This window comes from Eptesicus fuscus, chromosome 18 (genome assembly GCF_027574615.1).
Source record: "Eptesicus fuscus isolate TK198812 chromosome 18, DD_ASM_mEF_20220401, whole genome shotgun sequence".
NCBI classification, from domain to species: domain Eukaryota; kingdom Metazoa; phylum Chordata; class Mammalia; order Chiroptera; family Vespertilionidae; genus Eptesicus; species Eptesicus fuscus.
Window position 1 is genome coordinate 27,517,184 of NC_072490.1, and position 21,567 is coordinate 27,538,750.

Below are 21,567 nucleotides of genomic sequence, written 5' to 3' on the forward strand. Positions count from 1 at the left end.
CTGCCTGATGGTGTGCTCTCGTCTTGGCTTTTCTTCCTTTCCTCTCCAGCTTCCCCCCACTTCCCAAAGCCCCCAGGCCCAGCTTGTAGTCTGGTCTTGACCTCAGCCCCTACCTCTCCCAGGACCCCATGAGCTTTCAGGACACTGCAAATCACCCCTGCCCAACCCAGTGCACAGAAAGGCGGCCCCAGACCAGGGTTCTGCCAGCTCCTACCTGAGTCCTGAGGGGTTGACTGGCTCACCGTGGGCTAAATGAGGAAACACGGGAGAAATCCCAACCCACACAAGGAGCTTCTAATTAAGTGAGTCTGCACCTGGCCTGAGGTTTCCTCTTCTTCCCAATCATTACTCTGTATGTTAATTATCTACACAAATCAGCTGGACATAGAGAATAGGTTTCTCTTATTTACAATTAAGAATTTTGAGATAGATATAAGGCAAAGGAAATGTAAACTAAAAAGGCAGGAGCAAACTTTACTTACAGAAATACATCTTGCAACATCTTACTCAAGTCACTGAAGTCAGACTAAGAAGCTGCCCGATCTCCCTGGCAGTCATGGGATGATGTCAGAGCAAAAAATAAAAGTAAGAATAGATGACCAGCCTGGCTGCTATGGCTCAGCGGTTGAGCATCGACCCAGGAAGCAAGAGTTCACTGGTTCGATTCCCGGTCAGGGCGCATGACCGTGTTGCAGGCTTGATCACCATGGGGTGTGTGCAGGAGGCAGCCGATCAATGACCTCTGTCATCAATGTTTCCATTTACCTATCACTCTCCCTTCCTCTTTCTCTAAAAAACAATAAAACATATTTTTTTTAATAAAATACATGACCAACTGCAATAGTCACAGTACTCGTGAGCTAAAACCGAACTGGTTGCTGAGCTTTTTATAAGAGTTGAATAGCAAAAAGTTCTTGAAAAGAGTCTAGAGTGCAGAAATCATGTGGCCACTTACAGGGAAAATGTACATGTTTATGTCATCAACTGGATGAACATCACTGAGGAAAATCAAGGATGCTAACATCCCCTGTCCGAGTCAGTGTTTGCAGTCATGGGCCCAGACCGATGTGCCTTACAAATAAATAAACGAAAAACCCAGGTTCCAAGATTTCAGCTTCTGGTCAAGATGAAGTAATAGGGACTAGATTTATCCTCTCACATGACAGAACCAAAGGACAGACGCAATATATGGAATAATGATTTTCAAGACACTGGACTTCAGGCACTGAAGGAAATTACCTCTGAGAGGCGTGAAACAAATGAGGTGAGCCCCACAACTGCCCCCAAATTATTGCTTTGAGAAACTTTCAGGCCACAGCATAGGGAGGAGGGAGACAAATGGAACCTGATGGGCTTCCTGAATTGAGGAGATAGAGCTGAGAGTCTGGAGTTCACAAGTCAGAGTACCAGAGAGGCGGGAGATGCACACAGAGAGAACTCCAGAGGTCTGCAAAGGGGCTCCTCCAAGCTTTCAGCTGAGGACTGCTTAGTGCATGTGTGTAAGGAAACCTACTCAAGACTGGGGAAAGCACCGCTCAAATGGATTAAAGGAAACAGTGCCTGGAATCCACACAGGGCCTGGGAGAGTGCCTGTTCTCACCTGTTCCCGCCTGTTTCCAGAGTGGAAATCTTGGGACACTGGAGAGAGGAGTCAAAAGGGCTGTACCTCCATAGTGGGTAATAATTAGCCCGAAACTAAACACCACCCTGGTCTCAACTAACAAATCTTAAGAATGTTTATAGGAATACAAAAACAACCCAGTAACATGGCAATAGTCACAATGTCCAGCATCCAATAAGAAAATTATCAGGTAGCCCTAGCCGGTTTGGTTCAGTGGATAGAGCCTCAGCCTATGGACTGAAGGGTCCTAGGTTCCATTCCAGTCAAGGGCACATGCCCAGATTGTGGGCTCGGTCCCCGCAGGAGGCAGCCAATCCATGATTATCTCTCATCATGGATGTTTCTCTCTCTCTCTCCCTCTCCCTTCCTCTCTGAAATCAGTAAAAATATTTTTTAAAAAAATTATCAGGTATGTTAAGAAACAATAAAATATACCCCTAAAGAGGAAGAAAATACAATCAATTGAAACCAACCCCAAACTGACACAGATATTAGAATTAGCAATGACATTTAAAAAAATTATTCTAACTGCATTTTATATGTTCAAAAAGTTAAACAGAGATGTGGAGAATATTAAAAAGGACATGACAAACTTCTAGAGGTAAAAACTACAATGTGCAGGGTAAAAAAATACACTGATGAGATTAACAATAGATTAGACACTAGAGAAGAAAGTACCAGTGAACATGAAACATGCAGAAAAAGGATAAAAATAAATAATTGGAACAACAGTGAGTTGTGGGATGATGTCAAATAGCCTGACATACATGTAATTGAAGTCCTCAAAGGATTGGAGGATGGAGATTGTGACAGCAAAATATATTTGAAGAAATAATTACTGAAAATATTCTAAATTTTAGGAAAACTATATACCCACAGATCCAAAAAGTTCAATGAATCTTAAGCAAAGGAAACATAAAGAAACCAAAGAAGGCACATCATATACAAATTGCACAGAATCAACAATATGGAGAAAATCACAAAAGTAGCCGGGGGTGGGGGGGTGGGGGGGGAAGATACCTTATGTACAGGGAAACAAAGATAAAGAAGACAGCTATTTCTCCTCAGAAACAATGCAAGCAAGATGACAAAGGAGCCATTTATAAACTACTAAAAGAAACACCCATTAACCTAGAATTCAATAACTTTCAGATATATAACATCTTTCAAAAACAAAGAAGAAATACTTTTCAAACATACAATGCTGGCAGAATTTATGACCAGCAGATACTCACAATAAGAAATGTTACAAGATGTCCTTCAGGAAACTGAAATGACACCAGATGGAAATGTGGATTTACACAAAGGAATGAGGAACACAGAATATGGTCACTGCATGAATAAATATGTAAGATTTCTTTCATATTGTTAAAATCTCCTTATAACTGACTGTTTAAACAAAAATTACTACACTATGTTGGACCACAGACCCAAGAAAACATAGAACAAATATCTCGTTACCTTGACAGAAACTATACAGACTAGAAGAAAGGGAAGTGACATCTTTGAATGAGTAAAAGAAAAATGTTGTCAACATGGGATTCTATACCCAGTAAAAATCTTTCAAAAATGAAGGTAAAAAAAATAAAAATAAAATTCTGAGATAATTCATTCTAGCAGACCTGCAACACAAGAAAGTAAGTTTTTTGGCAGAAGGACAGGAGACATGCACACTCACACTACAGCCAATATAGTCAGGACACACATTGAAAGTCTGACAGATCTGGATTTTAACCCTACCAGACCTGAGGCCCTGAACCTAATTGTCCCCTATACCTGGGCTCCTGAGCATTAAAGAGAAAAAAATCAACATGATATAGAAAAATGTTACTTACATGCAAACAAGTGGTTAGAATAAGATGGAACTTGGAGACATTGTAGAAAATAGGTCTAGGCAAAGTACCGAAAAATCGGTACAGCGGTCTGGTAGGGTTAATCCTGGCTCTGCCACTTATTTTCTGTGTGATCTTGGGTTAGTTACTATCCTCTGAGGCGCAGCTTCCTTATATTAACAACTAGAGGCCTGGTGCCTTGGCTGGCCCGGTGCCTGGTGCCTAGGATAGGGTCCCTAGGCCTGGCTGGCGATCAGGGCTGATCTGTGGGGCGACAGGCAGGGCGATCGGGGGAGGGTGGCCCACTGGCACCCACCTTGGCTGGCCTTGCGCCGCCTGCTTGCTGGCCTTGCCCCCCACCACCTCTGCAGATCGTGGCCTGCAGGCTGGGGGCAGCTCCTGTGTTGAGCATCTGCCCCCTGGTGGTCAGTGTGCATCATAGTGACCGGTCGTTCCACCGATTGTTTCGCTGTTTGGTCGATTTGCATATTAGGGTTTTATTGTATAGGATGGGAGCAGAAATGACTACCTCACAGCAGTGTTATGAATCCTCTGAGAGCAGTAAGAAGTTGACATTCTGGGTGAAAGGCATATGGGAAATTTTGGTACTGTTCTTATAATTTTCTATAAGCCTAAAGTTATGTCAAAATAATGCTGATTTAAAAAATTATGCACACACATGTACACATCCATTTCTCTCAGATTACTGGCACATTCAGGAAATATTGTGCTGATTAGTTAGACATTCTGGTCAACATGACATTTTCCTACGGAACTAGACTATAACTATACTTGGCATCAAATTAATCTTCACAGTGAGGCAGGATCTAGCTGGGTACTGGGGAACTGCTGTGAGCACTTCTAACCACAGACCAGGAGATGGATCAAGTCCAGATAGATCAGCTCAGCGGGCAGAACCCATGTGTAACCACCATGTGTGCACGTTCACTGATGCGTGCAAACACACACACACACACACACACACACACACACACACACACACACTTGCACATGTGAGCTCAATGAAACAGGCACCAGAGCCCTGGTGTCTGGAAACCCTCTAGTTCCCCTGGTGTCTTAGCTGTGAAAATGAGAACCTTACAAATACATCATCTTCAGGGCTTCTTGAAAGCCACCTGAGATCTGACCACACAGCTGTGTGAGCTGCAGAGCTCCTCCCACCCAGTCAATCCACCCACTGTCTGGACCCACTCTATCTCACTGAGTCATCTCAAACACTTGTCAGCTTCAAGTAGGAGCAGGTTCCACACCAGCACATCACCAGCACATCACCAGCACCCGCTATCTTTGAGGACTAGCCACCCTCCAACATCAACTCAGAAAAGGAGTTCCTGCCCACAGCATACACCACTTCCTGGATAGCCGGACCAGTGGGCAGAATGTAGTCTATTTCCATTGGTTTGGAGCTCAGCCCAGTTCCAGCCAGACCCTACACATGCCAATCACATCCATGTGTCTGAGTGGCTGCCTGGGTGCTGTGAAGAATTAATTCATAGTGAGTATATGTATGTTTGAGAGAAATGTAAGTATGCTTAGTGCCCATCACCAGCTGATCTTCTGACAAGGCTGGTATTAATGCAATTTGGTAATTTATTTAACTGATAGGAACTCTTGACCCATCCACAGCATGGAGTTTGGTGAAGTAATATATAAGCTCATCCTTTTCTTGCCAAGGAAATTGCTGGTGGCATTAATGTGAAAAGCCTCACTTACAGGGGCAGTGAGAATGGGGAGAAAGAGTGTTGAGAGGCATGGCTTGTGTTTCCTAGATTGTTAGTTGGGGTCCAGTCAGAGGGGCTTTGTGACAATGGACCCACAGCTCCCATCCCTGGGGGCACAGCAGTGGCCTGGCCATGTGACCAAGTTCACTCAGGAAGGTGGAAGGTGGCCTCCAGATTGTAGGCTGCTGTAGGCAGAGCATCTTCCCAGATGCTCACCCCCTCTCAGAGGAACCCCTGGGCTGGGCAGCCTTGGGCGCTGACTCTGAGGTCTCCATAAGCCTAGGAAGCTATTCCTGGCAGTTTTGCTGGCCCAGCTTCACTCCTGTCCTCACACAGCCTTCACAGTGCTGTTCACCTTGCTGCTTTGACAAGGAGAAATTGGGTGCAATCCCAGGCCCTGCACCTCCACAGTCAGCTGGTGAGAAAAATGGGCTTGAAGGCTTCCCCATTCTCAACAGACAGAAGCCTCCTCCTGCCCTCAGGCCAGACTCAAAGTCACCTGCCCAGGATCGACTCAAAGAGTAGGGACAGCCTTCCAGGTAATGCTTACTGTTGTGTTCTGGGATGGAAAATGCACTCTAGATTCCAAGGACCCTGGGCTTGGAAGTGGGCACAGGACCACCCAGCAGGCAACTGTGTCTCCACTCCTGTTGGGCCAGAAATGACTGCTGGTCAGGCTTCGGGGTGGCCAGAGGGCCAGACTAGGGGAAGGGAGTAAGGGGACCTGAGTTAATACCCAAGTCTGCCCCTGGGCTTGAATGCCTGGGTAACCAAGACAGGGAGACAATAGCCAGATCACCTGTTTCCATCCCATAAGCTCCAGGGCCCTAAGGAGCCCATCTCAAAAGCAGCACCACAGATGGCATAAGCCAGCTGATCTTGTCCAAGCTGCTCACTGAGCTAGGAAGTTGTGAAGGTGGAGAGAGGGGCCACTTGCCCCAAATCACACAGCCCCAGGGTCATGGCCAGACAATACTTCTCCTGGTGCACAGCCAAGAGCTCCACCTCAGAGGTTTCTCTGAGTCCAAGTGTGCCCAGGGCAGGAAGACCCTGCCTCCTGAAGTCCCAGTGGAAACACACCACATGGGAGGGGCCAAGGACCAGCAAAGAGTAAACAGTACCAAGGCGCAGAAGGCTGGCTTCCAGAAAGATCTCAGATCTGAGTAGCTTCAGAATGCCAAGTCATGGCAAGAAGGTGCCTAGGAAACGTCTGATCACGTGACAAGAAAAATCAAAGGTGCAGAAGCAGGCGGGTTTGCTCAGCGCCACATGAAGGGAGAGCAGTAGCAGAGTGGGAACCAGAACCCAGCTCCCAGGGGCTTCCCTCGCGCCTGCTGTGGGTGGCCCCAGCCAGCTTTGTAACTGGGAGCAGGTCACAGCCCCTGCTGGATGCTCCAACTCCTTGTCTGCAAAATGAGGGCATCTCTAAGGCATTCCCTCCCTCAGACATCTTCACCCCATCTGTGTTAGTTATCTGCGCTGTATAACAAACACCACAAACTCAGTAGCTTAAAACAACATACATGATGATGTCACAGTTTCTATGGGGCAGGAGTATGGGCACAGCTTATCTGGGTCCTCTGCTCAGGGTCTCACAAGGGTGCAATCATGGTATCAGCTGGGCTATGTTTCTTTCCAGAGCTCAGGATCCACTTCCGAACTCCTGAGGTTGCTGACAGAATTTAGTTCCTTGTGGCTGGAGGACTGAGGTCCCCATTTTCTCGAGGGCGGTGGGCCAGGGGCTGTTCTTTTTTTCCTAGAGGCCATCCACAGTTCCTTGCCACGTGGCCCCTCACAGACCCTCTCACAACATGGCAGGTACACCCCATCACATTTACTATACCATATTGGCTAGAAGCATGTCTCAGGTTCCATGTGCATTCAAGGGGAGGGGACCATGCAAGGATGTGAGTCACTGGGGGTCACCTTAGGTCGTGTCTACCACACCATCACACAGTCACAGGTTCCTAAGAGACGCTGCCTCTACTCTTCACTCAGCCTCCACCCCCTTTCCTATATTGATGAAGTAGCTAATCACCTCACAGGTCTCTCTGCCTTAAGACCGAAGCTACCAGCTGGCCTGGATGGAGGCTGTGGGTGGGCAGGGGCTGACCCCTGTTGTGCCTACTTCACTGTGTATTTTTGCACACTGCCCAGCCAGTTCTCCCACATCACACCCAGCCCTCCCCCAAGCTGAGGTGGACGGAGGAGCCAACACTGCTGTCCACCAGAACCTGGCCTTATTTGGCCCTTTTGCTGCATGGTGGAGGTAGGAGAGGAGCCAAGTTCTTTTGGACCAACATCTGGGGTTCTGCCCTCTTCTGATGTAGGTGGGGGAGAAGCAGGGCGGACAGGCTAGCTGGGCACCTTTTCAGGCCTGCGTTTCATATTCTGGCCTGGACAGAAGCCTGCCGTGTTTTGGCTGGATGTGGAGGAATGGAGGGGGAGATTTAATGAATTAGAATCAGGGGAGAATTTCTGGATCTTGGTGGTACACGTAGGATCTGTTAATATCCTAAAAATAAGTGGCTACTTTGGTAACTTTTTTTTTTTCCTCCCTGAAAAGAAACCCTTCCCAGAGGTTCTCTCTACCTCAGAGCACAGACCCAAACAAAAATCTCCTGCCCCCAACACTAGACCCTACTCACAGCAGCCCAGCCTGGGAACTACTGGGGAGGGAGAGACAGCTCAGTCTGCTCACCGAAGCCCCGCCTTGGCTGCACACGGGGAGTGAAGCTGATGGTCGTCCTCCCTGATCCCCAGGGCAAGGTGAGGACCCTTCTCTCCGCTCCTCCTGCTCTGCCTGGCTGCAGGTTATCGGCCACCATTATAGCAGCAGCCCCGCTGCTCGCCTCGTCCTCCACACGGAACAGAATTGGTCCTGTGCTCCAATATGCAGGAATGCCTCCGTGGGAAACTTCAGCCTTCCGTTCCACTTGGTCAGAACCCAGGCATGGACAGCGCCACCGCCCAGAGCAGCAAACCACCCCGGCTTTTTCAAAGCCCCAGGTCATGGTCACAGACAGGCTGTGGCTCACCTAACTAACCCTGTCTGTGTCTGGTGGCAGCGCCTCCCTCCTCCATCTCAGTGATTTCACAGCTCTCTTCCCCCGACACCCGTTTTTCTCTCCTAGCCCTCTCCCTTCATTGGAGGGGGAAATCAACAAGAAACAATTGTTCTAAATGCTTCCCTTTACCCTCTTCAGTCTGTGCAGTGTTGACTCCCCGCTCAGCAACAGGTCAGAACAGAACATGTTCTCTGCCTCTCTCAGAATTAGCCACCCCCAGAGGCCACAGGCACAACTCTCCAGTTCTGAACCAGGAATGGGATTTTTTGGTTCTGCCTCTGCCTCAGGGGTAGAGGCCATGGGGGACCAGCGGGTGTTCCCACAGGTCAAAGCTGAACTGAGCTGCTTGTGGCCAGCTTCCAGGCCAGCTCTTCTCCAGGCCAGCGTTCCTGGCAGGGAGACACCCTTGCTGAGCACCGAGCCGAGGCGACAGCTCTCCTTACCCGCCCTGACCTCACAGACAATTACTCTGGCACTGCGCAAAGGGCCATGGGTGGTGACTGAAACATGCTGTGATCACTGATGATGCCTAATAGGACATTCTCCACCCACCAGCCCCCCTGGCAAAGGAGTGCAGGTGGTGCTCAGTAACCTCCACGGGCCCTGCCTGGACAGAAGGCAGGAGAAGCAAGGAGCAGGGGTCACCAGGGCTTTGGAGGCTGGGGTTTCAGGCCTCGAGAACAGACCGTGAGCTGTCCTGGAGGCAGGGAACTGCAGCAACTGGCCTGAACAGGCTGCCTGCTCTGGGCTAGGGCCGGGTTCGGGATGGCAGCCCCACTTCCACTCTGGCTCCATGGCTCCTGGCCTTCCGCTTTTTGTGCAGCCAGTTGAAGGTTGGGTTTCTGTCTCCAAGGCAGAGAGGGGCGCTCTCCCTTACAGATCACTGCCTCCCTGGAGTCCTGAGGGACTCCTGAGCTTGCTGGGAAGCTGGAAGCTGGTAGAGAAGAGCAGGGAATCCCTGGGAGAGAGCAAAGATAGCGAGTCAAGTGTCCCTGGAAGAGGAGCCTAGCAAGGGGGTGGGGGAGTGATAGGAAGCTGCACAAAGGGCTAGGGGAGCTCACACGCCCGCCTGATGGCAAGAGGGTGGAGGGAGTTCTCACACTCAGTCACCAGAGGAATCTGGGGAAGCTCCCGCACCCAATGACCATGGGCAGAGGGAGCTCACAGACCCAATGACCAGAGGGTTGGGGAGCACAGATATCTAATAGCCAGCTCCTCACTGGGTAGTCCATTCTGCCCTGGGCAGGTGGCAGAAGGGGAGAGTGTGGGAGGGCTGCCAGCGTCCTGGGCACCCCCTTGGCAGGTCAGAAGCAGTCAGGGAACCCAGGGCATTGTGGAGGCAGGAAGGACAGAGGCGCTCAAGGTGGCCAATTTTGGTCCATCTGAGGATGGTGTGACCTTGCAGGGAAAAGCCAAGCTCCTCCTCTACAAGCCTTCATTGTTCCTGTTCCTCACTCTACAGAAAAGGACCAGGAAGACAGACATCCCCAGTGGGGCTGAACTTCACCGCCAGAGAAGGAGCCTTGGCTTACCCTCTCACGAGCCCTCCTCTCATTTTATCCTCAGAATGTTCCCAGCCTTGTCTGGTTCAGGCCGCCTGGATCTCCTGTCTCCAATCGGACCCCACCCCACCTTCTTCTTCTCTAACCCATGATCATGTCCCTCCTTAATCCAAACCCCAGTGGGTCCTCACTGCCTGGAGGGAAGACCCTGACTCCTGCATGTGGGAGCGAGGCTCTCTGGGGCCTGACTTCGCCTACTTGTCCAAGTTCAGCTCCTTCTCCCACCACGCGACGCCCACCAAGGCCACAGTCCAGCCACCTTGCACCACACTCCATTCCCCGGAATCCCCAAGCCCTTCACCACCTTCGGCCTTGACACAGCCTGGCCCTCTACTCACCATGCCCACCTTTGTCTGCCCGTCAAGTCCTGCTCACTGTGCACAGCCTCCTCCGGGAGGCCTTCCCTGACAACCCCAGCAGACCCCGCCCACAGCCTCGCTCGGTACTGAAGATTGTCTGGCTGGGACTTATGACCTGCTTACCTCGCCAACTGCTGTTCTAATCACACGCCTCAAAGCCTCCGCCCCTGCAGTCCCCCTGGGCTGTGCTCGCGGGGAAGTACCAGAGCTGTGAACACGAGGTGCTCTTCTGTGAGCAGCTGTGGGGGTCCCACCGAGCGGGGCAGGGTGAGTCTGTCCCCCCCGCTTCCTGTTGGGATGGGCAGCAGGGAGAACACCCACCAGGGAGTCAGAGACCCAGGTGCCCTTCCCAGCTCAGCAGTAAGCACTGTGGGTCCTGCACTCCATGTAAAAGCCTTCACCTCTCAGAGCCTCGGAGTCTTCATTTATAAAATGGGACAGGCAGCTCTACCTGTCAGATCACACGGAGGTGCGCCTTGCAGCTCACGACACAAAATTGACAGATCAGTGATTCTCAAAACCCCGCAGCCCTACCCATCTTTCCCTCATCCATCTACCAAGGGGAACTGCTGTCACTATTTCATTAACAAAATTACCTGTCACCTGAGCGTTTACCACGTGCCATGCAGTGAAGTATTCAGTCTTCGTGAAACCCCAACAAAGCAATAATCACCCCAGTGTCCGGTGAGGAAAATGAGCACAGAGTGGTCCTGTTCCATCTCAACAGCATCGAGGCATGGGGTGGTGGGTGGGGGGATGGGGTGGAGCTGGAGCTGGGGAGGAAACCGGGCCTGAGGAGTGAGAGATGGGATTGGAGTAGGAGCTGGGGTGGGGTCAGTAAATCGGCTCGCCTGGTGGAAACACTGCAAACCTCTCTAGGTGCTGGCCCTTTCCCAGCCTTCCCTGCTTACCACCCGCCACCTGGCTGCAGAAGGAAGTGTCCTAGAGATGGAGAACCTGGGAGCTGTCACATGTTCTGTCCTCATCAGAGGTCCCCTCTGTACAGAATAAATGCCTGCCAGCAGGAAGGGCAGGACAGCCCCATCCCTGTTGCCTGGCAACCTGAACCAAATACATCCTCAGATGGATGAGCCAGATTACCCTGGGGGCACATGAGGAGAGCTGGGCCCAGGGAGGTGGGCCCAGACTGCCTCCCAGGAGAAGAGGGTGCAGGCTAGACAGGACCCTGCACTGGGGCCTGCTGGCAGAAGATCCAGGGCAAAATAGCTGACGGACACCCTGATCCCGCACCCTCATTCCTACAACCCCTCTAACCCCTCTGACCAGCAGGGCCATCTCTCCAGGATGGGCGTGCTACTGGCTTGGCATCATGTTCTAAGATGGCACTGAATTATGAGCAAGAGTTAGAGATCCATGGGCTGGAGTGGTCACTCAGTCCAGCAGCCTCTGGGGACCCATCGAGAAAGCCAGAGATGGGACAGGGCCTGTCCAACCACACAACTGGCTGGCGGCTGACCGGGGCCAGAATCAGGGTCTCCAGGGGCCTGGCTGCTCCAGGCCTGGGGGGAGGATGAGGCCAGCCACTTACTTTGGTTAGTGCTTCCCTTTTTAGTACTTAGTTCTCAGCTGAAACCTGGGTAGTGTCTTTCCTCTATGCAGTGGGCCGAGGGCTGACTTGGGAGGGTTTAGCTACCTCCAAATAAGCAGTTCATTCGGAGTAAGGATGGAGTGCCTGCTATGCAATCAGACTTCCACATGGAGACTCAGCCTCCTTCCTAGACCCTCCCCCTCTTTCCTCCCGGCTCTGGCTCCAGTGCCCCTCACCAGCCTAGGGGAATCAAAGGACTTCCCGCCCACCCCCATGCTGTGATCTGCTGGCTCCTCCTTGGCTGAGAGCTTGATGAACTCCCTAAGAGGCATTTATAAGTGACCTCAAGTCCATCAGGCTGCCGTGGTCCTCTGTCCCATCTTCCCCACTCCCTGGCCTGGGCCTGCTTTAGAGGCACGAGGCCCAATAGATCACTGTGTTCCTCATAGTGACCTGGGTTTGACTCCTAATCCTGCCACGCTGGCAGTGAGTCCCTGGGCATGACCAGCTCTCACTGATCCTCTGCCCCCTGACCTGCAAAATGGGTGAATCCCACGTCTATTGCAGGGTGCCCCGTGCAGAGCCACGGGCAGTGTTCCTAAATGCCATCTGAGGTTAACTGGAGGAAGGATACGGGAACCCAGGAGGGTCGGCTCCATTTTGTCAGGAAGGACAGACAGACTCAGTGAGAAGCCCTCCCCATCCATCCTCCTTCCAAGGCCCTAAAATGACAATCCTTCCCACGTGTAGAGGTGACTGAGCCACTCCCCAGTCGAGGATCCTCCACCAGTTCCCCATTTCTTTCAGAACAAAGTGCTAGCTCATGGCCGACCCAGCCTCTGTGACTCACCCTCGCCTCCTCTCCAGCCACAGGGGAAGCTGGGTGAGCTGGTTACCTCAATACTGGAAGCCCCTTCCTCTGGGGAAACCCCACTAAGTAGCATGCCCACCACCCACAAGTGCTGGAAGAAACCTGTGGTCTCCAGCACAGAAGGCACACAACTGAGGTCTCCCTCTCCCTCCCCGTCCCAGACCCGACTGCCCCCCTTCCCCACGCCTCTGTCCAGGCACCTGCTGGGGCTCTAGGCTGCCATTCTTTGAATGCATTTCCTGGAAGAAGCCTTTGCTTTAAGGTTCTTTTCTGCTCATGGGCGAGGTATGATCTGCTCCCTCCTGGACCCCAGCCTGTCCTTAGGGTATGTCACCACCTGGGAACAGGTGTTACCTGCCCCAGAACACGTGGTTGAGTCACCACTGGTCTTGTTACCAAGAGACCAGAATAAATATGCTTTTCTACTAAAAAGAAATAATTTTACTAAATTGATAAAGTATTCATGGCATTGAACATTTTTTTTAAAGATCTCACTTAGTTTAAGGGAAAATAATAAAAATAATAAAGGAAATTGGAAATTTCAAGCCCCAAGAAACAGTAAGGAACCTCTCTTAGGAGTAATAAATCTAGCCCTGCCCAGGGCCCACCTTTTTCCTGCAGCCTGTCTTTTAGCTCTAACAAAACCTGCCCATATCAGGGCATGGCTGGTACTTCCTCCTGGCAACCTCTCCCATCTCCTCTTCTCTGGTGAGAATTAGGATAGGATGACAGACCGACGGACCGTGGAGAAAATGCCCAGCAGTTTGTCAGCAGTCCACCCTGATGATTATGAATTTTCTATTCCACCTAACCTTTTCCCATCTTCCTCAATGGTTCTGTCCAACAATTTTTCTAAATTATTTACAGTAAGACCATCAGTCCTGCACATGCAATGGTTCATTCATTCAGCAACAGTGGAAGACATGGGGTGGGGATGGGACAGAGGTGATAGCCCCCCAAAGGCCTGCCCCAGGTGAGTGTGCCATGCCAGGGAAACACCTATAAGGATAAATGTTCATGGGCTGATTTTAGGAACGCACTAAGTCACAAAAGGACAATGACGTTATTTTGTTCTATTTTAATGGGATTCGTTGTAATATGGGGGCTGAAAATGATTCTGATAATCAGATCATGCAAAAGATGGTAATTACTATTACATCTGCACAATCAGAACATATTCTACCCATTTCTTTTTTTCTCTTCTGGTTAGTTCTGTCGTCTCTCATTAGCATTGAGGCACAACTTTCCTCTTACACCAAGTGCAGGTGAATTCTCATCTTGGTGTCGGACTCTCTCACTCTCTCAGTAAATGAAGCAAAGGTTCTGGGTCTGTACTCAACATGCAAGGTTCCCTCTCTCATTCCAGACACTGAGGACGAGAGAGAGGATGGGAGGAGAGAAGGCAAGGCTGAGAAGCCTAAGGCGCAGGACAGTTTGGTGATCGACCCCAGACCTCACAGTGAGCTCTGCTGGCATCAGGCTTGGATGCGTCCCTGCCTTCCCACCTCTGGTGGCCTTACTGCATCCTCATAGGTCTTCAGAGATGGTGGTGGGGAAGGGGGCGCGCCGAGAATGCGATGAACTGTGTGAGCCGGGCACAACCAAGACTAAACGATCTAATTGTCTGTGAAAGAGTCCAAGTGTCACTGGTAAGAATCTTCTGGCTTGTGAAAGCAGCAGGTGTCAGGATGAAGAAGCCTGTTTCAAAGCTGTCTTGACTCCCTCCTCCCACCCTTTTTTTAAAAAAATTTTTTTGTGTGTTTTTTAAATTGATTTCAAAGAGAGGAAGGGAAAAGGAGAGGGAGAAACATCAATGATGAGAGAGGATCATTGTTTGGCTGCCTCCTGCACGCCCCCTAATGGGGATCGAGTCCAAAACACCAGACATGTGCCCTGACCTGGAATCATGACCTCCTGGTTCATGGGTGGATGCCCAACCACTGCGCCACACCAGCCAGGCGACTCCCTTCACTATTAATCTGTTGATGGGCCAGCAGCAAATCTCACACAGCAGGATAACCTCATCATTTCCAGACTGAGGTCATTAACCTCCCGAAGATGGGGAGGGGGACTGACAACTAAACCCTCGTCCCCTTAACCTTCTGAACTTTGCCCTTCAAGGGGCTTCAAATTCAGTTAGGGTCTTTGTACTTAGGAAAAAAGTTAAGAAACAGTTTTTAAAATCCCGAGTAACCGAGATAACAGAGAAGTCACAGAGCAGCGTGTGATTGTTTTTTTAAATTGCTCAGGAAAAAACAAACACGGTGAGTGCCCAGGGGAGCCAGCCAGTCTGGGAGTCAGTGGGGAGAGAGAACTTCCGGTATGGATTTCAGGCACAACCACCAGGCCAGCAAAGGGTGGTTGTGGGAGGTGTGGGTGGTAGGAGGGCAGGGTTCAGGCTAAGCTGGGGAGGGTGAGCCCTCCGGACAGTGGGGCGGGGGGGGGGGGAGGTGGGGGGAGGATTGAAGGCTCCTTACCCTGGAGGACTGGGACCAAAGTGGAGGAAAAGGCCTTTCCCGGTACCAACAACCCAGACACCTGAGCGTCGCCCTTGTCCTCCTGCTCCCCAACTCCCACTCACACTTTCTCCCCAGCAGGGAGGAGAACAGACAGGGCTCCCAGGAAAAGAGGGGTGGGGTGGGGACCCTTGGAGGACCTACTCCCTGCCCTTGGCCCAAAGGAGCACCAGCCGGCTGCCTGTAGAAGCGTCTCCTCTATGTGCTTCCAGAGCAGCTGTGGTGGCTCTCACAGGCCTGTACGGTAATTATACCCACAACTGTCTGCACTCCCTAGTGGACCATAAGTTCCATGAGGCGGGGAGACGCTCAAAGATGTGATTAAATAAATAAATGGACGATGGGAGGAGGAAGGGCGAAAGAGGGAGGCAGGGAAGGGAGAGAGGGGGGAACGAACAAATGCCGTAAGGACCAAGCGGCAGCTGCACACAGGGTCACGGTGCGGCACAACTCCAGGGACACCACGCAGGCTGTGCTCAACGTGGGTGGCACCTGTAGCGGCACAACTGGCAGGGGCAGGGCAGGGAGGTGGCTGGTCAGAGGGAGGAGCGGGCCTGCCGGCCTCAGCCTGGGAAAGTGGCTGGAACTTGTGTCCATCAATCTTCCTGCTGCTGGAGGAGGGTCAGGGAAGGAAGCTCAGAAGAGGCCACAGCCCATCCGATACATTCCCATCCCTCCTCCTCGCTACACACACCGACATGAACCTAAGCCCCCTTCAAATGCCATCAGAACTGAGGAGGAAGACGTGTCCCCCAGACCCACTCTGCTTCCTTAGACACCTGCCTGTGACTGTCTTCTCGGCTGCCAACCAAGTGCCCCCGTCGGGACTGGTGTGCATCTCCCGGCTGTCCCCCACCACTGCCATCAGCAGGGGCATGGCCAGCAGGCCCAGATGGCCGTCTAAGTCCCAGCAGAATGGCACAGCCTTCCTAGCGCAAGGACACCCCTCCTCCTGGGCCCACAGCACCCTCCCCACAATCCTACCCACTGCCAGGCTGACCCTGCCGGCCTGTATTCCTCGGTCCAGTGGACAGAGGTCATTCTGCTGCCAGGAGCAGGGGCTCTCTCACGGGCTGGAGGTGTTCTCTCGTGAGTGGCTCTTCAAGGGTTTCCCACTCAAACCAGGTCCCTGGCATCTTTGGAAGCCTGATGCTTCTCATCACCGGGCTCCAGCTGTCCTCACACAGGAAACCAGAGAAGACCACATCTCTCCAGATCCCTCCCCTGGCCCCTTCCCAGGGGACTCAGGCAAGCCCCTGAGACTAAGTCTCGGCTTAGGTGAGGGAACCTCTGAGGTCACACAGGGAGGGAGGGAGAGGTGGGGATGGTGGGGGGGGGGGAGTGAGGGCTAGAGCTCAGGGTCTCCCTCCACTGCAGAGGCTACACAGGATGCTGGCACAAAGGACCAACAGAGGCAAAACTGGGTTCAGGTGAGAGGGCAGCAGTGGCTGCAGGGGCAGCTCCCCAGTCCCACCCACTCAGAGATGCACACAGGGGCCCTGAAAGCTCTGTAAAATCTACGGTAACCCACTGATGACACACCCAAGTTGGAGGAAGCTTTTCAGAGCCTAGGACTCCCTGCTAGGAGCGGCCAGAGTGGCCAAGAGCCGATCCCACTGATAGCAGAGACTAACATCCATAAATGACCGTGTTCCAAGGACCCACAAACCCTGCCCCCAATCAACTAGCCCTGCATTCCCACCCAACCCAGCCCCGAGCCTGACCAGAGAGTGGCAACCCTCACCCTCTCTTAGGAAGAGTCCCCAATTCCGGGCTTCCTCAATTCAAGGTCATCTTATTTCCCCAATGACATGTTAGTGACTGAGAGCAGGAGGAGTGTTAATAACTCACAATGGGATTCTGGGTAAGCCCTCCCCATCCCTGGGGCTCAGACATCCCACCTCACCTGCCAGGGAGGTGGGGGCTCCATCTCTGAGGTGAAGCTCTGATTTCTGTGATTTCAGCAGCAAAGGGGGATCTGCAGGACTCAGCAGGGCCCTCAGCCCATCGGGGCTGCTGAGGGAGCCCTGAGTTTTCACTCAGTCTCACCAGAGACATTCTCCTCAGCAAAGCCCCGGCCCTTTACTAAAACATGTTCAGACTTGGAATAAACAAATGTTTATTGGAAACCTCTGAGGTCCTGGCCCTTTGAGGGGCACTAGGGAAACATGCAGGAGTAAGAGGATTGCCCTCAAGGAACCATTCCACAGAAACAGAAACGGAGGCTCAGCGACGCCTCAACATCTGCTCTGGGAGCTGAAGCGAGGAATTCCCTGCAGAGTTCTCTCCCAGGGCTCCGGGCCCAGTGAGGCTAGCCCTGGGGTGGGGAGACCCCGAAATCCCTCCAGGCCTGGGGAAAAGTGAGCTCTGAAACTGGAATCCATTAATATCAGAAACTCAGAGTCCAGGCCACAGGGCTGGCTGGCTGGCTGAGTTAACCTTGCTCTGAAATGCCCCCTCCCCATGCTAGGGCCTGACCACCTCCTGATACCCTTCCCCCTTCCCATCCATCCCAGGCCATGGGACCCCCCACCACCCACATGTACACACACCACAGTAAGTGTTCCCTGAGCCCACCAGGTTCTCCCAAGGTTGCCTGCATCGTGGCCCTTGGCACAGAAAGACACCAAACCTGGTGAACTGGACTGGTCTGCAGAACTAGAGCGGGGAGTCCTGCCCCCAGGGGCTGCCTTCTCCCTGAGTGGAGCTGCGCAGGGCCTGCAGCTCCAGGGTGAGAGGCCTCCGGAGGGATGTGCTGAGAACCACTCCTTCCTACAGGTGTCTCCCGGGTCCACGCTCTTCAACCTTGTCTTCCCACCCTGGGACCCACCTGGGTTTCAAAGATGCTCTCCCAGGGGAGGCTGCTAGCAGCAGGGAAGCCGCGTCTCTCCCCCGCTCCCCGCCCCTGGCCGGCTGCCACGGTGACCTCCCCTCCCCCAAGAAGGGCGGTGAGCTAGGAGGTGGGGGTGGGAAGAATCGGCTGCCAGCGCCCTCGGGAGGGGTGCGGGGAAGCTGGGCAGGGCGTGTCGCCTGATCCTTTCTCTGTCCAGCGCCAGGCTTCACCGCCGCCTCTGGGTGAGAGGCACCCCTGGACCATCCCCCAAATCTGCTTCGCGTTGGGGAATCCTTGCTGCCGTCGCCCAGGCGCCGGAGCCCTAAAGAGGCTCACACATGCCGGTGAAGGGCAGCGGGTCTAGAACCTTCTGTGTCCAGGGGAGTAGCCAGGGGACATAAACCAGGAGAAGTAGGCGCCCCACAGCCCAGATTCGCTCCTTCGAGAGGAAGCAGGTGTCCGTTTTTACCCCCGCCCCCCGCCCTTTGCCTCTGGGCCTGGACGCATGGTTGCGGGCAGGGTCCGCAGGGAACCCCTCCGGTGCATTGCGCGCGGGGGGGAGGGGGGAGGTTCGGCAGACGCCAGACCCACCTCTTCCCCCGAAAAGGGGCGTCTGTCCTCTTCCCGACCCCCGCCAGCGCCCCGCCACCTGCCCGGTCGCCGGTCGCCCGCAGCCGCTGCCGCAATGCGAGCCAGCCAGCGAGCCAGCGAGCCCGGCGCCTTCACGCCTCGGTCTGCGCTGCCGAGCGAGCCTCCGCCCTCCGGCCTCCCGCCCCGCTGCCCCGCTGCCCTGCACCTGCACCTGCACCCGCACCCCTAGCCCCCACCCCAGATCCCACCGTTACCCCCATCTCTGGCCCCAGCGTTTTCTATCCCTGGTCCCTCCTCTGCCCGGCCCCGCCCGAGCCGCCCCGACCTCCAAAGCCCATCCCTCCCCTCTACCCGGGCGTGGAGGGGCCTTTCCCAGCCGGGGCCGGGGTCCCAAAGGGGTGGGGGATTTGGCGGCGGGGGACGACTCGGCGCCACGCCGAGAGACCAAGCGGGGTACTTACCGCTCTGCTCCCCCAGGAACACCAACTTGAATTTTCTCAGTGGGTTCCCAAAATCTCCCCCTGCGGACATGGTGCTGGCAGCCGGGGCCGGGAGAGAAGGAGGAGGAGAAGCGAAGGAGCCGGGAGGGGAGAGGAGGAGGGCGCGGGGAGGCGGCCGGCGGTGCGGGAGCCGGAGGGGGAAGGGCTGGCTGCGCGCGTCCCTGCCTCCCCAGCTGCGTCCCGGCCCCGGCCTGCGGCTGCGTGTCCGGCGGCGGCGGCGAAGGAGGAGGAGGAGGAGCGGGAGGAGGAGGAAGGCTGGGCTGGGCTGGGCTGGGCTGTCGCGGGCGGCGCTCGCTGCGGTGAGAGAGGCGCGCTCTGGCTGCCCGAGGCGCGGCGCGGACAGCGAGGCGCGAGCGGCGCGGGGCGCAGGGACAGCGCGGGGCGGAGGAGCGCTCTCCCGGCCGCGCGACTCGGGCTCCTCCCGCCCCCTCCTCCGCCGGCGCCTGCGCTCTGCGCGCTCCCCTGCCTCTGATGTCATGCGGGGCTCGCGGCTCTGCGGGGCTGGGGGCGTCGGTCCACCCACCCCGGAGTCCGCACCCGGGCGGGGGAGAACCGCCTCGCCCGGCCTCCGGCAGACCCCGATTCGGGCCGTCTCTCGTTGCCCCTCTGCGTCTGTCTTCAACCACTCTACCCCTCCTTTGAATCCAGAAAAATGACAAGAAATTGTCGGGAGGGTGGGGGACATTTGCTTCTGGTCTTTAAACCAAATGCCAGCCTCTTCCTCCCCCTCGCGCGACGCCGATGCACAGCGCAGCCACCTGCGAGGGCGGAAAGGAAAGGAGGGGGTGGGTGAGCCAGGGTGTGGTGGGCTGTGTGTGCTGAGGGCTCTGCTGTCACCCCGTGTGGTCTCTGCTCCCCCCCCCCCACCCCCTTCTCTAGGCCCAGATCCCTCCTCTGGGCGCCTCCGTGGGGCATAGATGTCCCAGCAGACCTGGCCCGCCTGAGAGGAGGCACCAGGAATGGGCGCATTTTATCCTAAATCAGCTGCCCTATGGGAGAGAAAGAGCAATGACGCCCTAGCTATCTGCACGGCCATCGCGAGGACAGTGCCCTGGGTTCCTTGACCCCGGGCTGCCGGTTGACAACACCACTCCTTGCCCCAACATGTAGATGTATGGAGAGTGAGCCCCCAGAGGACAGGGCTGCGGCCACCCATTCGCCTCTGTATTAACCTGGCCCGTTAAGGCGCAGAGAGCAAGGAGCTGCCGCCAAGAGTAGCAGCTCTCCCAGGCATTCTGATTAACGAAGGTTTTACACAACTGCCTTCTTCCTGTCCTACCGCCAGGTGGTCTAAGTTTTTAAAAAAGGGCTGTTCATTTTCACTGCTATATAGTGTTCCATTGTGTGAATGCATCAGTCTATTTATCCATCTATTGTAGAGGGACATTTCCGTTGTTTCCAATGTTAGGTTATTAAAGATATTGCTGTTATGAGAATTCTTGTACATGTTTATATATATATATATAACAAGCACCAGTGGAATGTGAGAGTTGGAATGTTTCACATCCTTGCCCACAGGTAATATTGCAAGTCTTTTAATTTTGGATATTCTGTAGTGACTTCTCACGGCAGTTTTAATTTGCATATTTGAAACCTAGGACTTCTTCTCCTTCTCTAAGATGGACTTGCATTTGCTTATGCCAGGCTCGCGGAAATTCTAGCAAACCTGTATTTTTAAGTCTGAAATCTCTGTGAGAGCAGGTCTACTTGCAGCTCAAACTTACTATACTACAGATATTTGGTCCTCATCCCAACATGAGCCCTAGACTCTATAACTTTTTACCCCACGCCTTTGAGACAGATTAAAAAAACTGCTTAGCTCTCAGCTGACGTGTTCGGAATTAATAAGCGCCCCTGAGGCAGAAGTCGTCCAAATGTGCGGCACACTTTTCTGGATTCCCATTTTCTCCAAGATCCAGGTCCACTCCTTCTTGACTACTGTGTTCTCTTCCCAATACCCTCAAGTATATTTTTAAAAACTGTGTCTAGTTTTTCTTGGTGTTCTGAATGAATTATTTATTCTCCCATCGAAAGAGGCACTGGGTTCTTTATTATTATTATTATTATTATTGCTTCTTGTTCCTTCTTCATTTTATTCAATATTCTCTCTTGTATCTTTGAATGTATTTGTTATATCTTTTATACTTATTTTTACACGCTTGATCTGTGCATTGTGTTTAGTTGATTGCATGTATTTCATGGTGGTTTTACTTCCCAGATCTCTACTGATTTTGGCTAGTAAGCTCGTTTCCCTCGTGGTTTATCAGTCTGATAATGTGTAAGGGCTACAATGAAGGTCTGTTTTTGTCCCTCCTGGTGATTGTGAAGGAAAGGGTGGGGATGAGCCCCAGGATGGAGAGCCTCAGGTCCTCCAGAATTGCTGTTCAACATCTCTTTTGCTTTCAGTTCACAGAGAAATTTCTCTAGTCTGGGATCCCTCTTTAAATCTTTTTTTTGGGGGGAGAGGGAAGAATCACTTAAAGAAGATAAGATCTTTAGAATGGTCCGCCACCATTCATGAGT

The 21,567-nt window shown here is 53.0% G+C and overlaps 1 protein-coding gene across 4 annotated transcripts in view; it reads right to left on the reverse strand.

The window, feature by feature from the left end:
* Positions 1–19,262, reverse strand: part of RAB6B (RAB6B, member RAS oncogene family) — a 114,480-nt gene extending 95,218 nt beyond the window's left edge. For all 4 annotated transcript variants that reach the window (XM_054729887.1, XM_054729888.1, XM_008153042.3 and 1 more), the window contains exon 1: positions 19,006–19,262. In XM_054729887.1, coding sequence (XP_054585862.1) covers positions 19,006–19,075 — 70 coding nt within the window. In that variant the 5' untranslated portion in view covers positions 19,076–19,262. The remainder of the gene's footprint in view (positions 1–19,005) is intronic.
* Positions 19,263–21,567: the final 2,305 nt, after the last annotated feature.